The 16,080-nt window shown below is 43.4% G+C and overlaps 1 protein-coding gene across 14 annotated transcripts in view; it reads right to left on the reverse strand.

Moving 5' to 3' along the window:
• Nucleotides 1–16,080, reverse strand: part of COL6A3 (collagen type VI alpha 3 chain) — a 105,374-nt gene that overhangs the window by 45,717 nt on the left and 43,577 nt on the right. For all 14 annotated transcript variants that reach the window (XM_081015050.1, XM_081015051.1, XM_081015049.1 and 11 more), the window contains 9 exons: nt 15,392–15,964; nt 13,370–13,975; nt 11,293–11,895; nt 9,033–9,632; nt 6,935–7,537; nt 4,873–5,219; nt 3,116–3,194; nt 1,913–2,058; nt 865–957 (listed from right to left, as the gene is read on the reverse strand). In XM_081015050.1, the coding sequence (XP_080871176.1) occupies nt 865–957; nt 1,913–2,058; nt 3,116–3,194; nt 4,873–5,219; nt 6,935–7,537; nt 9,033–9,632; nt 11,293–11,895; nt 13,370–13,975; nt 15,392–15,964 (3,650 nt within the window). The remainder of the gene's footprint in view (nt 1–864; nt 958–1,912; nt 2,059–3,115; nt 3,195–4,872; nt 5,220–6,934; nt 7,538–9,032; nt 9,633–11,292; nt 11,896–13,369; nt 13,976–15,391; nt 15,965–16,080) is intronic.

Here is a 16,080-nt window from a genome sequence, read left to right on the forward strand (position 1 = left end):
TCAGATAATAACAGAAGCAGATGGTATTTAGCTTATCTCTACCACCTGAAGTTCTATTCCTGTTTCTCTAATGTGAACAGTGTTAAATTATTCATTATTCTTTGCATTACAACTCAATGAGATGTTCAGAATTTGACCAACATAGCAGAAGTCTTTGCCTATTCACATTCAACGTGTCAATACATCAGCAAGCACTGCCAAGCTCAGAAATGTGACCCTGTGACTACGAACACAGTCCCCAGCATGGTCAAATTCTGAGCCAAAAATAGAAACTTTACTTTTTATCAACCTAGGTAACAATGCTGAAATGAAATTTCACATCAGTTGAAATGAAATTTCAATTCAGAATCTGGCAAATTTTAATGGACAGCACTGAACCGATTATCTGGAAGCACGATTCTTTCCAAACAAGGCTACATGAGTACAATATACAGAATTTGCCATAATTCAGTTCTGGCCCCTCTCATTGCCATTCTAAGAGAACAAGGGAGGCGTTCAGGGTGAGTCCCGGCACCTCTTTCTCTAGAAAAATAGCATTGGCAATACATAGATCATTGTGAAAGAAAAGCTGTAAGCCAAAGACCTACTTTCGATGTGCCAGGGGTCTGGGCAATTTTTCTAGTGCAATTTTGGCCTCTTCCCCTTTGAACTGAAGAACCACCTTGCCTCCATCAATGCCATATTACTGATAGCACCCAGTTTCAGAACCATGCTGCTATTAGTCATGGGGCTGATATCCCCAGATCTAAATCCCCTTGGAAGTGTGGAACTAGTTATGTAGTACTTTGCATCCTGGTCAAAAACCAGAAAATTGGTTGCTGAATTTCCAGTGGCTGAAATCCCAATGAGGCTGAAACATCTCACCTTTGGTCCAATAGACCCTGGCAGTCCTCTGTCTCCCCTCTGTCCTGAACATTTGCATGGGACACCACAGCATGCCTTTTCTGCAATGTTGTCCTGTAAGGAAAGTAAGTATTGCCATTAGTAAATTAGAACACAGATCAACTCATTTTTTTAAAAAAACACATGAGCTACAAGTAAATTCCTTCTCCTCAGTGGCCATGTTTGCAGTAGATTAGGGTGTGTTGTTAGAGAATGAAAGGAGTTGAGGCACAGGCCCATGACACAAATGTACATAAAATTTGCATATGCTAATGTGCACCCAACTGTCCTACAAACCAAAGTCCTTTTTAAAAAAAAGCCAAAAGAGGCTCCTTACAATATCTCACAATGAAGGCAAGTCCAATAACATGAAAGAGGGCAATTGATGTATGAATTGTCTAAATTTCTTTTGGAGAGTTTAGAAACTAATGTTTTAAAAACTGGCAACTAATTAAAATATCTGAAAAAAGCAGGAAAGGTGCTAAAAGCAGCAATGAGGACAATACTCAGCTGACCTGGACCTACAGCGTGGAGGATAGGTGTGCATCTCTGAAAATATTTTCTAGAAAGCAACTGTGCTGAAATAGGCCGAAGGATGTCAAGGAAGAATGTAATAGTAAACAAACCTTGAATTCATAATATTTGGGGAAATCATTTAAAGCACATGCCTTTCCCCCAAAGAATTCTGGGAACACAAAGCGCTATTCACAAACTGTAGTTCCATGATTCACTGGGGGAGCCAAGTGGTTTAAATGCAGGTGTGGTTGGGACCACAATTCTGAAAATGACATCTTGGTACGGTAACTAAGTATTAGAGTCCAATGGGCAATTACATAGGAGAACTAGTTTGACATAGCAGCTAAGAGACACAGAAAGCTGCTAGATGAAATGTCACCTCACAGAGTTAGGCACAAAAAGAGTGCATTTCTACAAAGAAGAAACCACAGGTGTGTAACAGGTGTTCAAACCTAAGTCCATAAAAGTATACATCTAAAGCTACCCAGGCAAATTACAGATCTTAGTTATTTACTAGTTGCTCTGCCAGTTCAAAGTCTATATCCTGCAGATTCACTCGAAGAGGTCGATTGTAAGTAAAACCACGCCCAAATTCCAGCTTCATCACTTCGTCGAAATTTGCTGCTCGCTCCAAGCCAACAAAAATGAGAGCCTTGACACCTGGAGAATTGTAAGAAAAAGCCATCAGTCATAAGCGATTGTTCACCAACTCTAAACAGCTTATTCTGTATAGCTCTGCAAAGTGCTACCCTTGTTCTCTGGGTAGACACCATCAATATGCTGATGAGGGCAGCTAATGCTCTCCTTTCATTTGATCCAAACACTCTGCTGCTCTCAGTGCTTATTCTGCCTAGAAACAAGTCGCACCGAATTACTGGTGCCATCTCAGGCATTTCAGAAATCCACAGCATCAGATTTTGGAAAACATTTCCCTGCTGTATTACTATTCTTGCTATTCAGACACGACTGGTCTCTGTTGAACCAGCCAAGCCCAGAAGTTAAGGAGCCCTTTAAAAATTGGAAAGAGGCAACTACAGGCTACTCCTCCCACAGCTCAACATTTTGTCAACCATTTCTTTTTTTCTAAAAAATCCCAGTGATGGAGGATGGTGAGAGCCCCTTCCTCGATGCTGCCACACACATCTTTCTTGAATTAAAAAGACAGTACAGCAACACAGCTTCCCAATTGGCTCCTTGGCTCATTCATTCTCTAGGAATATGGTATTCCTCTGGCTGCACTAGACTGGAAATAATGCAAATGTAGCACTGAGCAAGAAACCCCAGGCTCTTTCTCCATTTTTTGCAATTGTCTGGGACAGCCCTTACTATATCAAATGGCATCACAAGCTAGTAATTAACTCTTTCTTGTGCCGCAGTGGTTAAAGAATGGCAAAAGAGAACAAATCAGGGTAGTTTTAAAATGTCAGTCTTCCATCTTCATTCAAAATGGTGTCCAGTTGTATCCGAATGCAGACAAAATTCTGCTCTTCCATCTCAGGAACCATTGTGCAAAATTTGCTTATGAGATATAAAATTTGGTTAAAATCGGCACAGAAATGTTTAGTCTACCATCTTGATTAAAAATGGCTTCCATTTGTATTCAAACACAGACAAAAACCATCTCCCTCATGCAAAATTTGCTTACAATATCGTAAGAGGTGTCCAAATGAAAAGGCAAAGAGACATGCAACTTTCCAAAATATATTGTTGATAATACCTTCTCTCTTCAGATCGTCAGATGCAGCTGCTAGCTGCCCTCTAGCACCATCAATGCCATCAGTTAAGTGTATTACAACCTGAGGAAGGAAATAAGTTATTATACATCAGTTGTGAAACACATTTATATGAAAAAACACCACTCTAATGTAATTTATTTTATTATTAGATTTATAAACCGTCCTTCATCATAAGATCTCAGGGCAGTTCACATAATAAAATGTCTGCCATGAGAAATGTAGCAACCATTCTGCTTTCAGATGAATCCTCCTCATGGCTGGGTGCTGATGCCATAGCTGCTTGAGCCATTTTTGCTATTCTCTGCATAACAAGAATTCTGCGGCTAAAATGGAACCCGTTCTCGGGGAAGCGAGGCACCTCTGTGCATGTCCCTCTGCCATGGGCAACCTTGGGCCATGTAGTTCTCCCAAGGTGCCCTGGTCAGTTTTCAGAATGACATTCAGGAAATGGCCTGTGGTTCATGAGCTGTCCAAGGATTTATTCTGGATATGCCCTGTGGCACAAGGATATTCAAGGCCAACCGTCCTCCACACTCTTTGCCTTGGATGAGAGCAGGATGATGTAGAAGTTGGGAGCAGCAAGGAGACTGATAGCTCCTCCAGTCATGGCAGAGGGACACGGGTGGCGATGTGGTCTAAACCACTGAGCCTCTTGGGCTTGCAACGGTTCGAATCTGCACAATGGAATGAGCTCCTATTGCTCTGTCCCAGTTTCTGCCAACCTAGCAGTTCAAAAGCACACCAGTGCAAGTAGATAAATAGGTACCACTGTGGCGGGAAATTAAACAGCATTTCCATGCGCTCTGGTTTCCATCACGGTGTCCCATTGCTCTAGAAGCAGTTTAGTCATACTGGCCACATGACCCAAAAAGCTGAATGTGGACAAACACCAGCTCCCTCGGCCTGAAGCAAGATGAGAACTGCACCCCATAGCCGCCTTGGACTGGACTTAAACTTCCAGGGGTCTTTACCTTTTACCAGTCATGGCCTATGTACTGTGACTGTTTCCAGAGGTTTGGGCAAGATAGGGCAAGGTTTGAAACGAACAAGGCTGCTTAGGGCAGAAGAGCGGCTTACAGGGCAACTCAAGTTGGCTATCTCCACCAAAATTACATCTATAACTCCATACAGGCAAACAAAACTTACGAAGTGCTAGCTCAAGACATTTTGCAACATGAACTGAAGCCCTAACCCTACCATTCTTCCCAACACACTTTAAATTCAGACACCAATTCATAGATCATACCTAATTCATATAAATCAGTCAAGATCAATGCTATAAAGGAATACATTTGGGGTTTTTTAATTTTCACATTTAAGCATTTATTTGGCAAATCAGATTTTATCTAAATTTTCCAGCTAGTAGTGGATAGTGCTGTGGTAATAAAGCAAATAAGATTTTACAAATTCTTTCAAAGAGCAACTTGTTGCTTTGTGCCTGTAAAACAATATTTGGCTGCAGCAAGAGATTAGGATCATAATCCACTAATCTGGATTTAAAATAATGGCGGGGGGGGGGGGCTTAATTTGCTTGCAGCTATTAAATAATATTTTTGCATTTTTGCAAGAGTTTAATGAAACAGTTGGGAGAATTTTTTGCCAGAGCATGTCAAGCAGTTCCAGTATTATGGCTACGCTGCCTTCCAGGCTATGTGCTGGCTGTAAAACTGAAAAGGAGCACAGATCCAGAGTCCATCCCCTCCCCTCCAAAAAGAGAAGGAATGGAGTCCAAACTTACCTTCACGGTTCCAGCAGGAGATGCTCTGAATTTGTTCTGGTAAGATTTGAGTGTCTCTGCAGTTAGGACATATGGGCCACCATTGTGCAAAGCTTGGAACTTCTCAAACAACTCCGGCTGGTACTCAGAAAAGTCAAATGCTTCCACAACTCCAGAGCGAGTCTGCGCCAGGAGAGCCACCCGCACCCGCGGTGCCTGGCTGGCAGTGCAGCTAATTTTCTGCATCTGAGTAATCGTGTTCAGAATGTGATTGACCTTTGACTCCAGCACCTTCTGCGAAGCAAATATGCTTTGCCCTGGTCCGACATCTGATACATCAAATCCGAGTATAACATCCAGATCGCAATCTTGAGTAGACAAAAGCACAATGGCATGTTACACCGCGTAGGGGAACATACATCCTGAACAAATGTGTATAGGATTCTTCCATACAGAAAAAGGGATTTATGTAGCAAGTACTCATAACCCAATGTCCTAGACATGGTGCTTTCTTTCTGTTATTCATGGGTAAATTGATAACAACAATATCTATAATTATTAAACTACAGTGCAGATAAGCTTTCAGTAAAGATGTCCCTTACTTAAGCTTTTGACTCTGCTTCTCCCTTTTCCCCAAACTTGCACCACGGCTAAACTTCCACCCCTAACATATTGGATACCCCCTGGGACAGGTGTCACACTTGGTGTTATTTAGCTTACTTTTTAAATTTCCGCCCCACAATGGTCCAGTAATGCGCTTCCAGTACTTACAGATGAAAAGAGGACCGTAAACCCTGATAGCCAAAGGGGCCTCCATGTTGAAGAAGGAGGAGGAAGAGGAAGGGGTGGCTTCCAGCACAATATACAAAAACACAACAGAGCATCACACATTTAAAGCTTCCTGATACAGGACTGCCTTCAGATGTCTTCTAAAAGTCAGAGAGTTGTTTATCTCCTTGACATCTGACGGGAGGGCATTCCACAGGGTGGGCACCACTACCAAGAAGGCCGTCTGCCTGGTCCCCTGTAACTTCGCTTCTCGCAGTGAGGGGACCACGGTGGCTGTGAGAGCTATAAGCAGAACTTCATCTGCTCATCTTAATGCAGCTGAGGGAGCATTTCAAATCTTAGCTTTGCCTCATGCATGGTTTGAATTTTATCTCTGCCATTAACTCACTGGGTAGCTTTAGGCAACCTTCTCCCTGTCTCTCTCTTTCATTCCCCACCCTGCCTTCGGGGTTGTAATAATCATGTAAGGTTGCAACAGGGCGGTAAGGCATAAGAAGCACTATACAAAATCCAAGCTTTACTATTTTCATTCAGGACCAGCCAGATCCCTAACTCTCCTCAAGCTTCAAGGTCTTTCAAGAAACTGGAATTTGGGGCCTTGAACCATTCACTGGCCTGACTCAGACTATATCCCACCTAAGAGACCACTAGTGGTGCATTCCCACATGCCTTCAGCAGCGACACGCTTTTTAAATTGGTAAGTGTTGAAAATAAAGTAGGTTCTATTGTAAATAAAGTAGGTTCTAGCGGGTGGCGCTGTGGGTTAAACCACAGAGCCTAGGACTTGCCGATCAGAAGGTCGGCGGTTCGAATCCCCGTGACGGGGTGAGCTCCCGTTGCTTGGTCCCTGCTCCTGCCAACCTAGTAGTTCGAAAGCACCTCAAAGTGTAAGTAGATAAATAGGTACTGCTCTAGCGGGAAGGTAAACTGCATTTCCATGCGCTGCTCTGGTTCACCAGAAGCAGCTTAGTCATGCTGGCCACATGACCCAGAAGCTGTACGCCGGCTCCCTCGGCCAATAAAGTGAGATGAGCGCCGCAACCCCAGAGTCGGTCACGACTGGACCTAATGATCAAGGGTCCCTTTAGCTTTACTTTTTATCATAGAGTGTAAGGAAGTCGACCATTCTATGGAAGAAGCTACTGTACTTTAAAAAATGCAGTATCAAAGGAGAGAAAGAAGCAAAAGCACAGTTGTATACAATAATTACACCAATGCAGAGCGTCAAGATGGAAAGTGGACAAGAAAAAAGCAATGGAAACAACCCAAGTGTATTTAAAATGGCAGCCATTACCTTTTGAGACTTCCCCCACTGGTCTGCACAGCTGCTCTTTCATGGTATCACTCAAGGTAACCAGCACAGCCTCATTCAACTCTGAGAGTTCCTGGGCCGTTGCTGCCCGGAAAGCTGTGGTGCCGTCACTGGAGAGTTTGGTAACTTCCCCAAGGTCAATGTTTTTCACTCCAACTGCAAACACCTTGACACCTGACCGTGCCAGTGCTAAGGAAGCTGCCTGCGCATCGTCTTCCGCCTTGCCTCCTGTTATAATAAATGCAATCTGAGGGACCTTCTGATCTGCCCTGCTGCCAGCCTCCTTCACGAAGTGTTTTGCTTGGACATGCTTGATGGCTGCTCCAGTATCAGCAACTCTGCCTCCTTTGTATGTTACTTTCTCAACAGCAGTTAAGATATCGTCTTTTTTGGAGAAATCCTTCAGGAAGAATTCATCACTCACATCTGAGTTGTACTGCACTAAGGCAACATTAATGGAATCGCCTTCTTCATAAATAGCGTCAATGATGCCATATATAAAGTTAATCACTTCTTGGAAATTGTCTTTCCCAAAGTTGATGGAGCCATCCAGCAAAAAGACAACGTCTGCTTGTTTTTTGCCATCTGAAATATGTAAACGGGTGGGGGGGAAGTGTGAAACAGGGCTGAAGACCCCCTGCCCCAATCAGCAAGGCAAGAGAGCTGCGTCATCTGCATAAGGGTCACCAGCAGAATCCATAAAATATAGATAAAAGCATTATGGATACCTTTCCACATTTACTTTGTAAAGAACAGAAAGTGTCTAGAATTGATGGTTGTGAAGACAAACTTGAAAATAAGCAGGTGCTTAAATCTTACTTAAAATTTTAGAGGGATTGAATTGAACAATAACAATTGAAGACACATTATTTCCTCTCACTAGACTACTATTGTTGCCCAAAGTTCCATGAATGGCAACTCATCCTTTGCCAGTGCTTATGGGAGGAAGAAATGAAGTTGGGTAGCAAATACCCACGTAGGATAAGCTAAAACCAAATTCAGTATATATACTGATCATAGCTGTCACCGTTTCCCTTTTTTTCAGGGAAATTCCCTTATTCCAAATAGGATTCCTCGCAAGAAAAGGGAAAAGTTGACAGCTATGATACTGATGCATCTAACAACCGTAACATCCCACCCCTACACCCCATTTTCAATGTTGGGGGTTTTAAGGTGCCCCCATGTGATAATTTTGTAGATGATTTTATTTTGTATCCTATTATTAAAATGTGATGTCAAGATAATGAAGAATATGTTTTTTAAAGTTTTTTAGATTCTAAAAGAATAAAATTATCACACGGAGAGCAAAAAAGAAAGAAAGAGCTGGTTCATGTGATTACCTTCTGCTTGAAGGATGAAAGTTTGGTATCTCTATCAAGCAAAATGGGAAAGGGCTTTGTGGGGTGAACATTTGCTCTCACCCCCATTAGTAGTATCACGAAGTATCAAAAGGGTGGTGAAGGATTATTGGTATTATGAGCAAAGACTGAAACACTGGAATGGCCTTTAGCTTGTATACCTCATTTAACATATGAATCAATCCATTATCATTGCACTCTGAAAGGCTCCTCTTCTGGAAACTATCAAATTTATTCTTATGGCCTACACCAAAGTAGCAGTGCTCCCCTCATCACACAGTGCGTGGATTTCTGCCAGTCACGTTCAGATTTATATGGGGTCAGTCCAAGGCCAGGCCAGCTTTTAAATCATGGGAGTGGACTTGAGTGAAGGCTCCCAGGGGTCAGTCTCAGGCCCCACCCCCTCAGTGGCCCCGCCCCCAGGCCTGCCCACGACTGGATCAAACAGGAAATCAAATTCCAGTGAGCGGTGAGAGAGGTGAATACATCTCCCTTCAGTCCCTGGAGTCAAGACACGCTGTGGAGACTTTGAGCCACAAACACCACATCACCACAGAAGGCGGGAGGGGACATTTCCTCCGCTAAAGAACAAGCCTACTTGGTCTCTTTTGTGTGTGTGAAATGACAGCGCAAAGGTCTCATTTCCTCTAAAATTCCTCCAAAAATGCAGTATTTCCCCAGCACTACATTCAAAAATATTTGTTTTGAAATGAAAGACTAACCAGGGAAAACGTCAGGCGGCGAGAGTGTCGGTTCTTGAGGTGCCTCAAATGATGCATAAAACCTTTTCGCTACTGATGGGAGCTCAGTAAACTCTCTCACGAAAAACACAGTTCGGGGATCATTGGTAATTATTCGCAGTTCTTCATTGTCTGCATTCCCTGATCCTACACCCAGGCTTTTAATCCCAGATGTCTGCATCTTGGCAGCAGGTCTGCTGACATCATCCTCCGATCTCCCCCCAAGCAAAAGAACTAAATGCTGTGGGACTCCATCTTCTCTTCTACTGCCTGCAGATTTAACAAAGTAGTTCTTCATAACAAACTCCAAGGCTTTCCCAACATTCAGGGGAGCACCTCCTCTGTACCGCAAGCGACGAAGGCTCTCTATGACAGCACCTCTTGTTTTGTGTTCTTTTAAGTTGAACTCAGGGAATACTTCATTGCTGAATTGGAGAACACCAACTCTTGTTTTGCTTGGTGCAATTTCCAACATCTGGACAATCTGGATAATAAAATCTCGAATGTGAGCAGCATCGTCCCGCTTGACATTGTCAGAGGTGTCAATGACAAAGACAATGTCCTTTGCTTCACTGTCAATATCTGCAGGAAAGAAAAATGCAGAAAAGAGGAGTGTCACTGGCTTTCTTCTTACACTAATGCCAGGCTCAATTCCTGGCATTTCCAGTTAAAAGCAGCTTGGGGAGAAGTGGCTGGGAACATAGATAGCCACTGCCAGTCAGAACAGACAATATTGGGGAAGGTGGACCAATGTTGGAACTCTGTAAAAGGCAGTGTTACAAACACCGGGGAAACCAGTTTAGCTTTTTCTAAGCTGTAGGTGCTTTTTTCTATGTGCAGCATTTTCAAAAATGTGTTTATGCAAATCTGTACAAAATAGGCTTCTGAAGCTTGACTCCAGTTTTTAAACACATTTCTAATGTCAGTATCCTAACACCTAGTCTTAACCACAACTACTTGCAGGCAACATTAATGTCAGTGGATTTCATTTCCAAGAAAGTGTGTAGCAGCAGGATTCCATTTCTGCTACTGCAATACTACAAATTATTTCACATTCCTCTTGGAGTTTAGAAACATTAAGCTAGCATTGTATGCTGACATAGTTGTGTGCAAGCATTAAGGGGTGAGACAACAGTAACCTCTCCTGTTGGGTATTAATATTCATTCTATACCAAAAGAATATCTTGATCATTACATTTGTTTAGCTAACCATTTTCCTTATTTAAGTATGTATATGCAAAAGCAGAAATTTATCTCTGAACCCATGATACAGAGGCACCATTTTAAGAGGTTTATGTCCTCTTTCAGGTCTTCCCACAGGCATCTGGTTGGCCACTGTGAGAACAGAATGCTAAGACTAGATATGCCTTTGGCTCGATCCAGCAAGGCTCTTCGTATACCCTTATAGCCACCAAATGACATTTGAATATTATGTTCTAGAACAAGAGCACTTGTTGGAGCTGGCTCAAGTCATTTTGCCGTGTGAAGAGGAACAGCAAATCCCTCCCTCAACAAGTGAAACTGCATAGTACCCAAGTTATGTCGGCATCTGAGATAGAACATCAGAACATATGAACAGCCTGCTGGATCAGGCTGATGGTCAGGCCTGACTCGGGGGTGGAAGCGGCGGGCTCCGGTGCACAAATGCACCGCCTGGCAGCAGCACACACATACCCCCCGCTCCCCAGCATGTGACAGAAGACACTACGGCCCTGATTCAACTTAGGCTTTTGTGAGCTAACACTCAATGGGCACCATCAGGCACCACCATACATATAAACCAATTCTCTTGGTCTAGGCAAGAGAATTACAGATGCTTTAACTGATCATAAGGAGATTGGTTATTCTCCTTTAAAAAAAACGCTACCTGAAAATGTGGCAGATCTGGCTAGCAAAGAAAGCTAGCTATTGCCCTCACCCAGCCAAATACAGATTAAGAACCTTACATAGTGATGTCAGGAATGAGGGGAAGCAAAGGATCTTCTATCCTACTTTTAGCATCATTCTGTGAACTCCTAAGAGGAACAGAAGCTAATGTGACCCCGTGCTAGTTATCGTAACAAGAGCCCCAGAACATTCTGCAAACTCTGCAAACTCCTAAGTCTTCAGACTGGTGCAATTCTGCAGCAGTTGTTGTGACATGTAGCCTGCTAAGAAGTTTCCCTATAAGATGGAAGAGGTGGGTTATCTAATGGGAGATGAGAAAATGATTTACACAAACAAAAACAGACAGCAATCTTACCTATAGGGGGATAACTTGTCTCACCAATAAGGCTTTGTATCTGCTGTGAAGTTAGTGTTGTAACAGGGGCCAGCAATTTCTGTTCCAGACTTGGAAGATCCTGATAGGTTGATATCTGGAACACATACCGAGGGCTAAGAGCTATTTTGACCAATTCATCATAATCCATGTTCACTCCAATAGGAAATGGTGCCACACCAACACTCTTGACTTGGACTACAGGATCCTCTAAATCATCATCAGGTGGTCGGGAAAAGAGAATTATTAAAAACTGAGGTGCGCCCTCTTCTATGCGACTTCCTGAGGGCTTCGTAAATATGTTCTTTGACACATATTCTAGGGCAGATCCAAGGTTCACTTGCCTCCCTCCTTTGGGTCTGAGTCTTCTCACTGCAGCTTGTACCTCATCCTTGGTGGAATGTGCATTCAGCAGAAATTCAACCCTGGGGTCATTGCTGAACTGAATCACAGAGACCCGAGTAGAAGCAGAGCCCACGTTCATATTGTTTACAAGTCTCTCAATAAACTCAACAACTGAAGGAAATTCAGTAGCTGCAAACTGGGAGCCGTCAATAAGGAACACAACATCTCTCCTCTCATCCACTACAGAAAAAAGGAAGACTTTAGAAGACACTAGTACAAATAAATTATACAAGCAACACATCTGAAAGGCACAAATAGTAGTAATTTTAGATTACAGTCGACTTCCCAAGCGTGGCTTCTGATTGGCTGCAGAAAGCTCCTGCAGCCAATCGGAAGAACATTTCAAAAACCGGTTTTCAACATTCCAGTTTTCAGTCATTCGGGAGCTGGAACATTTGACTCCCAAGGCATTCGGGAGCCAAGGTACAACTTTATCAGCAATATGGCACTGAAGCCAAATGTACACTCAGTAAAAGCTACACAAAGTGAGCTTGGCAAAGTTGATCAGTGTTTCTCCTGACAATTTTAGCTCACAATCTTAGTGATGGAAAACTATTGTTCTCTTATAATGGCAATGGCGCCTACCTGAGAGAGGCTGGAACTAAGTTCCAGTGAGTTCTGGATGAAGAAAAGCCCTGGGTATGCTAGTGGGAGACAGCACAGAAAGTCCTACTTGCACCATGGGGTTTCCCTCTTCATTTCCTCCCCCCATGCCCTCCCCCCAATTGGCCTGGGGAAGGAGAGCAGAGAACTTTTTGACTGACAAACAGAAATACCAATGCTGACACAACAATCAAATTAGTGTGACATTGAATTCCTCTGTTAGAAACTATAGTATGAAGTTTGCAAATCATGCCTTATGTTAATTATAGCCTGGCATGATGTCTAAACAGGCAATCCATCATCACTACTCTGAAACTGAGAAACAGGAGGGCTGAGCTAATGTGAAATGAAAACAGAAAAAGCAGCATTAAGCCCTGGTTTGTCTGTTGCCCATCTGGAAGCATTTGGGGTTACGACTAGTGCAAACCATAGTTTGCCAGGGTGTGAAGGGGGCACAACATGCAGTAGGGTGGCCATTTTGCTTCTCTCCTACTGCACAAACCTTCATGGAGCCCACCAGACCTGCCACTTTTATCTGCATCAGCCCGAGGCTGCGGCACGATAAATCTGGGTCACAGAAGATAATGTAGCCAGCAACACAATCAGAAAACATAACCCAAGAGTAACCCCTGGAACCTTATAAATGCACACAACATACACACAGGAAGTTCCCTGCCTTCTGCAGGTGAGACATTATCCATTGGTAGTGTAACCATCCATTCTGGGTGCAGATAGCAGTACCCAGACTTATGGCTGCCATTTGTGTGCAGTAATTCTGGTATCTCCCCCACCATACGGTTCTTGTGTAAAATGTTTTTGCGAGATTTTGTGCTCTTTAAGCAGCCACCGGAGAAGCCAAAACAAGCCCTGGCAAATGTGATCAGTGCTGCTGCAATAGCCCTATGCCCATTTTGAACCAGTTGCTGAAGAACAGGGCTCAACACGCCCCGCTGCCTCCACCAACTTGGGCTGCTTCATGACCTCAATGTGTTTGTGTGTGGTAGGAGCATAATTATAACACAGGTTCAATAGTTAAGAAGTTTCTTTTCACCTGGGCTAGGAAGCGCTGTGGCCAAAGAGGTTATTTTTGGCCCGGTCAACTCAGCCACCGTTTGTGAAAGCGTTGATTTTAAGGAGCCCAGCTGAGCGACACCTGGGACAAGGTACACAAACTGAGGAACGAAAGAAATTGTCTGCATCTCAGTGGCATCTGCATTTCCAATCCCAATGCCAAACGGCACCGCACCCGTCGTCTTGAGATCCAAGGCAGGCCTTGTGACATCATCGCTTGACTTTTCCGCAGTCAGCAGGAACAATATCTGTGGGACCCCTTCAGACAACCTGCTTCCAGCCTGGCTGGTGAATACATTGCTCCTCAGGTAGTTAAGGGCAGCCCCTGTATAAGGGGCAGGGCCTCGCATGGCAGACAATCTCTGGATGGCCCTGATCACTTCGGCCTTGTCTTGGTAGCGATTCAGAAGAAACTCCGGCTGCACACGGCTGGCGTACTGGACCACGGCCACCTGAACTTTGTCGGGACCAATGTCCAAAGAGTCGACCAAACCTTGCACAAAGGACTTCACCTCTGGGAAAATGCTTCGCATGCCATCTGAACCGTCTATCAGAAACACAACATCCTTCTTCAGAGATTCCTCAGCTGTTGAAGAAATGTGGGGGTTATGAGAAAAAAAAGGAATACAATCAACTGTCACATAAAGAAAAAGGTAAGCTCCCATTTGCCTATTAAATTTTGCATGCTTTTGCTCCCAGGGTGAAAAGGAAACCGAGGGGGAGAAATGAGGGAAGGCGCCAGCGCAGGGAATGAAGAGAAGAAAAACCTCAAATAGGCACAGGAATTGGTTAAAAAGATTACCAGCTTAAGTAGCTTTACTGGTGAGAGCCAGTGAAAGTCAGAGTGACTGTTCAGGCAGTTTTCCTGAAGAAGCAGGTGGTGTGATTGAGCCCAAAGAAGAGATTCTTGATTTGAAATGCTTCAGGGAAGCCTTCAGAAACCAAGAGACTCCTGTGCACTGTGAAGTTTCATTTTCTCTCTGTTTCCGGCTCCCATCGTCATCTCAATAGCAAATACTTGAAAGTTCTCTCTTCCACACTCAGGGTCACTTCAAGGGCTCATCTACACATACCTTTGCTACAGGCTTTCGAGACACAGCTCTGGGCTTTCCAGGTCTGTGTCGAAATGGGGTTTTTTGTTTTGTCCTGGCACTTTCCATAAGAAAACCCATGTTTTAACCACTGAATCAGAATGAACGACCATCTGTGGAAAACCCAGTTGCTGTTTGCTATGTTTCAGCTGTAAAATGCAGGTTTCCCAGATAAAAGTGCAAGAAAAGAAAAGAAAAAAACAATGCTCATGGACCTGGAGAGCCCAGACCTGTCCCTAGATATACGGCACAAAAGGACGTGTGGATGGGCCCCTACTTAAATTACCCCTCGTTTACACTGGCTTTACCTTCCCACACATCAGGCTGAAAATGGCCATGCTATACGGCACTGCAAGCAAATAAGCAGCTATAGGATGGAGAATCAGCATTTGATAATGAGAGAAAAGAGCTTTTTCCAGGGCAAGTGCTTTACCTATAGCAAGCAGTCATGAAAAAGCAAGAGACTACTATGCTGACAGGTAAAATATAACAGTTGCCTTGTGTTCTTTCTGATATAATCTATCATACAGATTGGTGCTGGGCTCATGACAGAGCCTGGATTTCCAAACTGGGGAGTCTGTTTTCAAACTTCCCCCAACTCAAAGCCTATTAGTATCACTACTGCACTTCATTATATATGGGAAGCACCTTATAGCTGCACACTCAATGACATTTGTATCTGGGAAAAGACGTGAATTGGGTCTCCCACATGCAAAGAGGAAGCACAACACTTCCTGCACTTTATATGCATCAAGAATTATCTATTTGAGACTTTTTCAAAGTAAACAGACTCTCCTAAATGCTTTGAGCAAATTGCAGCTAGCCAGCAATTTCTTATTTACAGCTTCTTGTGTAACCCGTTGGACTGTGCATGCTTCAAAGAAAAAGACGAAAACTGCAGAAATGAATACCTGATGGCTGAGACGGAATGGCTTTCAGCAGACTGCCTATTTGAAATTGTAGGTCTCCAATTCTGGAAAGGGAGTCAGCAACTAGCACAAATTGAGGGTCAAAAGCTATCCTTTCTAATTCGCTACGATCTGCAGTCCTGGATTTGATAGCAAAGGGAATAATTCCAATTTGTTTCAGAGCATTAGCAGGGTCATCCACACTATCGCTTGATCTCCCAGCAGCAAGGAGCATAAGTAGTTGTGGCACTCCTTCCTCAATCCTGCTTCCAGCACTCTTCACAAATATTTCCTTCGTGGCATAATCTAACGCAGCACCAATGTTGAGCAACCTCCCTGTTTTTATCTTCATTCTTTTCACTTTCTGAAGGATGTCTTGCTTGTTTGGGATATCTTTAAAGTTGAACTCAAGTTGCACGTTATCACTAAACTGTGCCACAGCTACACGTATGGCATCAGGACCCACATCCAGGTCAGAAATAATCCGGTGCAAAAAGTCCCGAACAGCAACAAACTGACCCATAAGGTTGGCTGAGCCATCAATCAAGAACAAGATATCAAACTTGTTTTCTGGAACTAAGAGAAATGAAAATGTTTAATACACAAAAAGATATTGCAGATTTATTTTGCAAACTAGGAGATAAGAAATCAGAGTGATCTTGATTACGTAAGAGGAAGAATTCAAGCTTTGG

The sequence above is a fragment of the Podarcis pityusensis genome, assembly GCF_964106645.2.
Source record: "Podarcis pityusensis genome assembly, chromosome: 1".
In the NCBI taxonomy this organism is placed as follows: Eukaryota; Metazoa; Chordata; class Lepidosauria; order Squamata; family Lacertidae; genus Podarcis; species Podarcis pityusensis.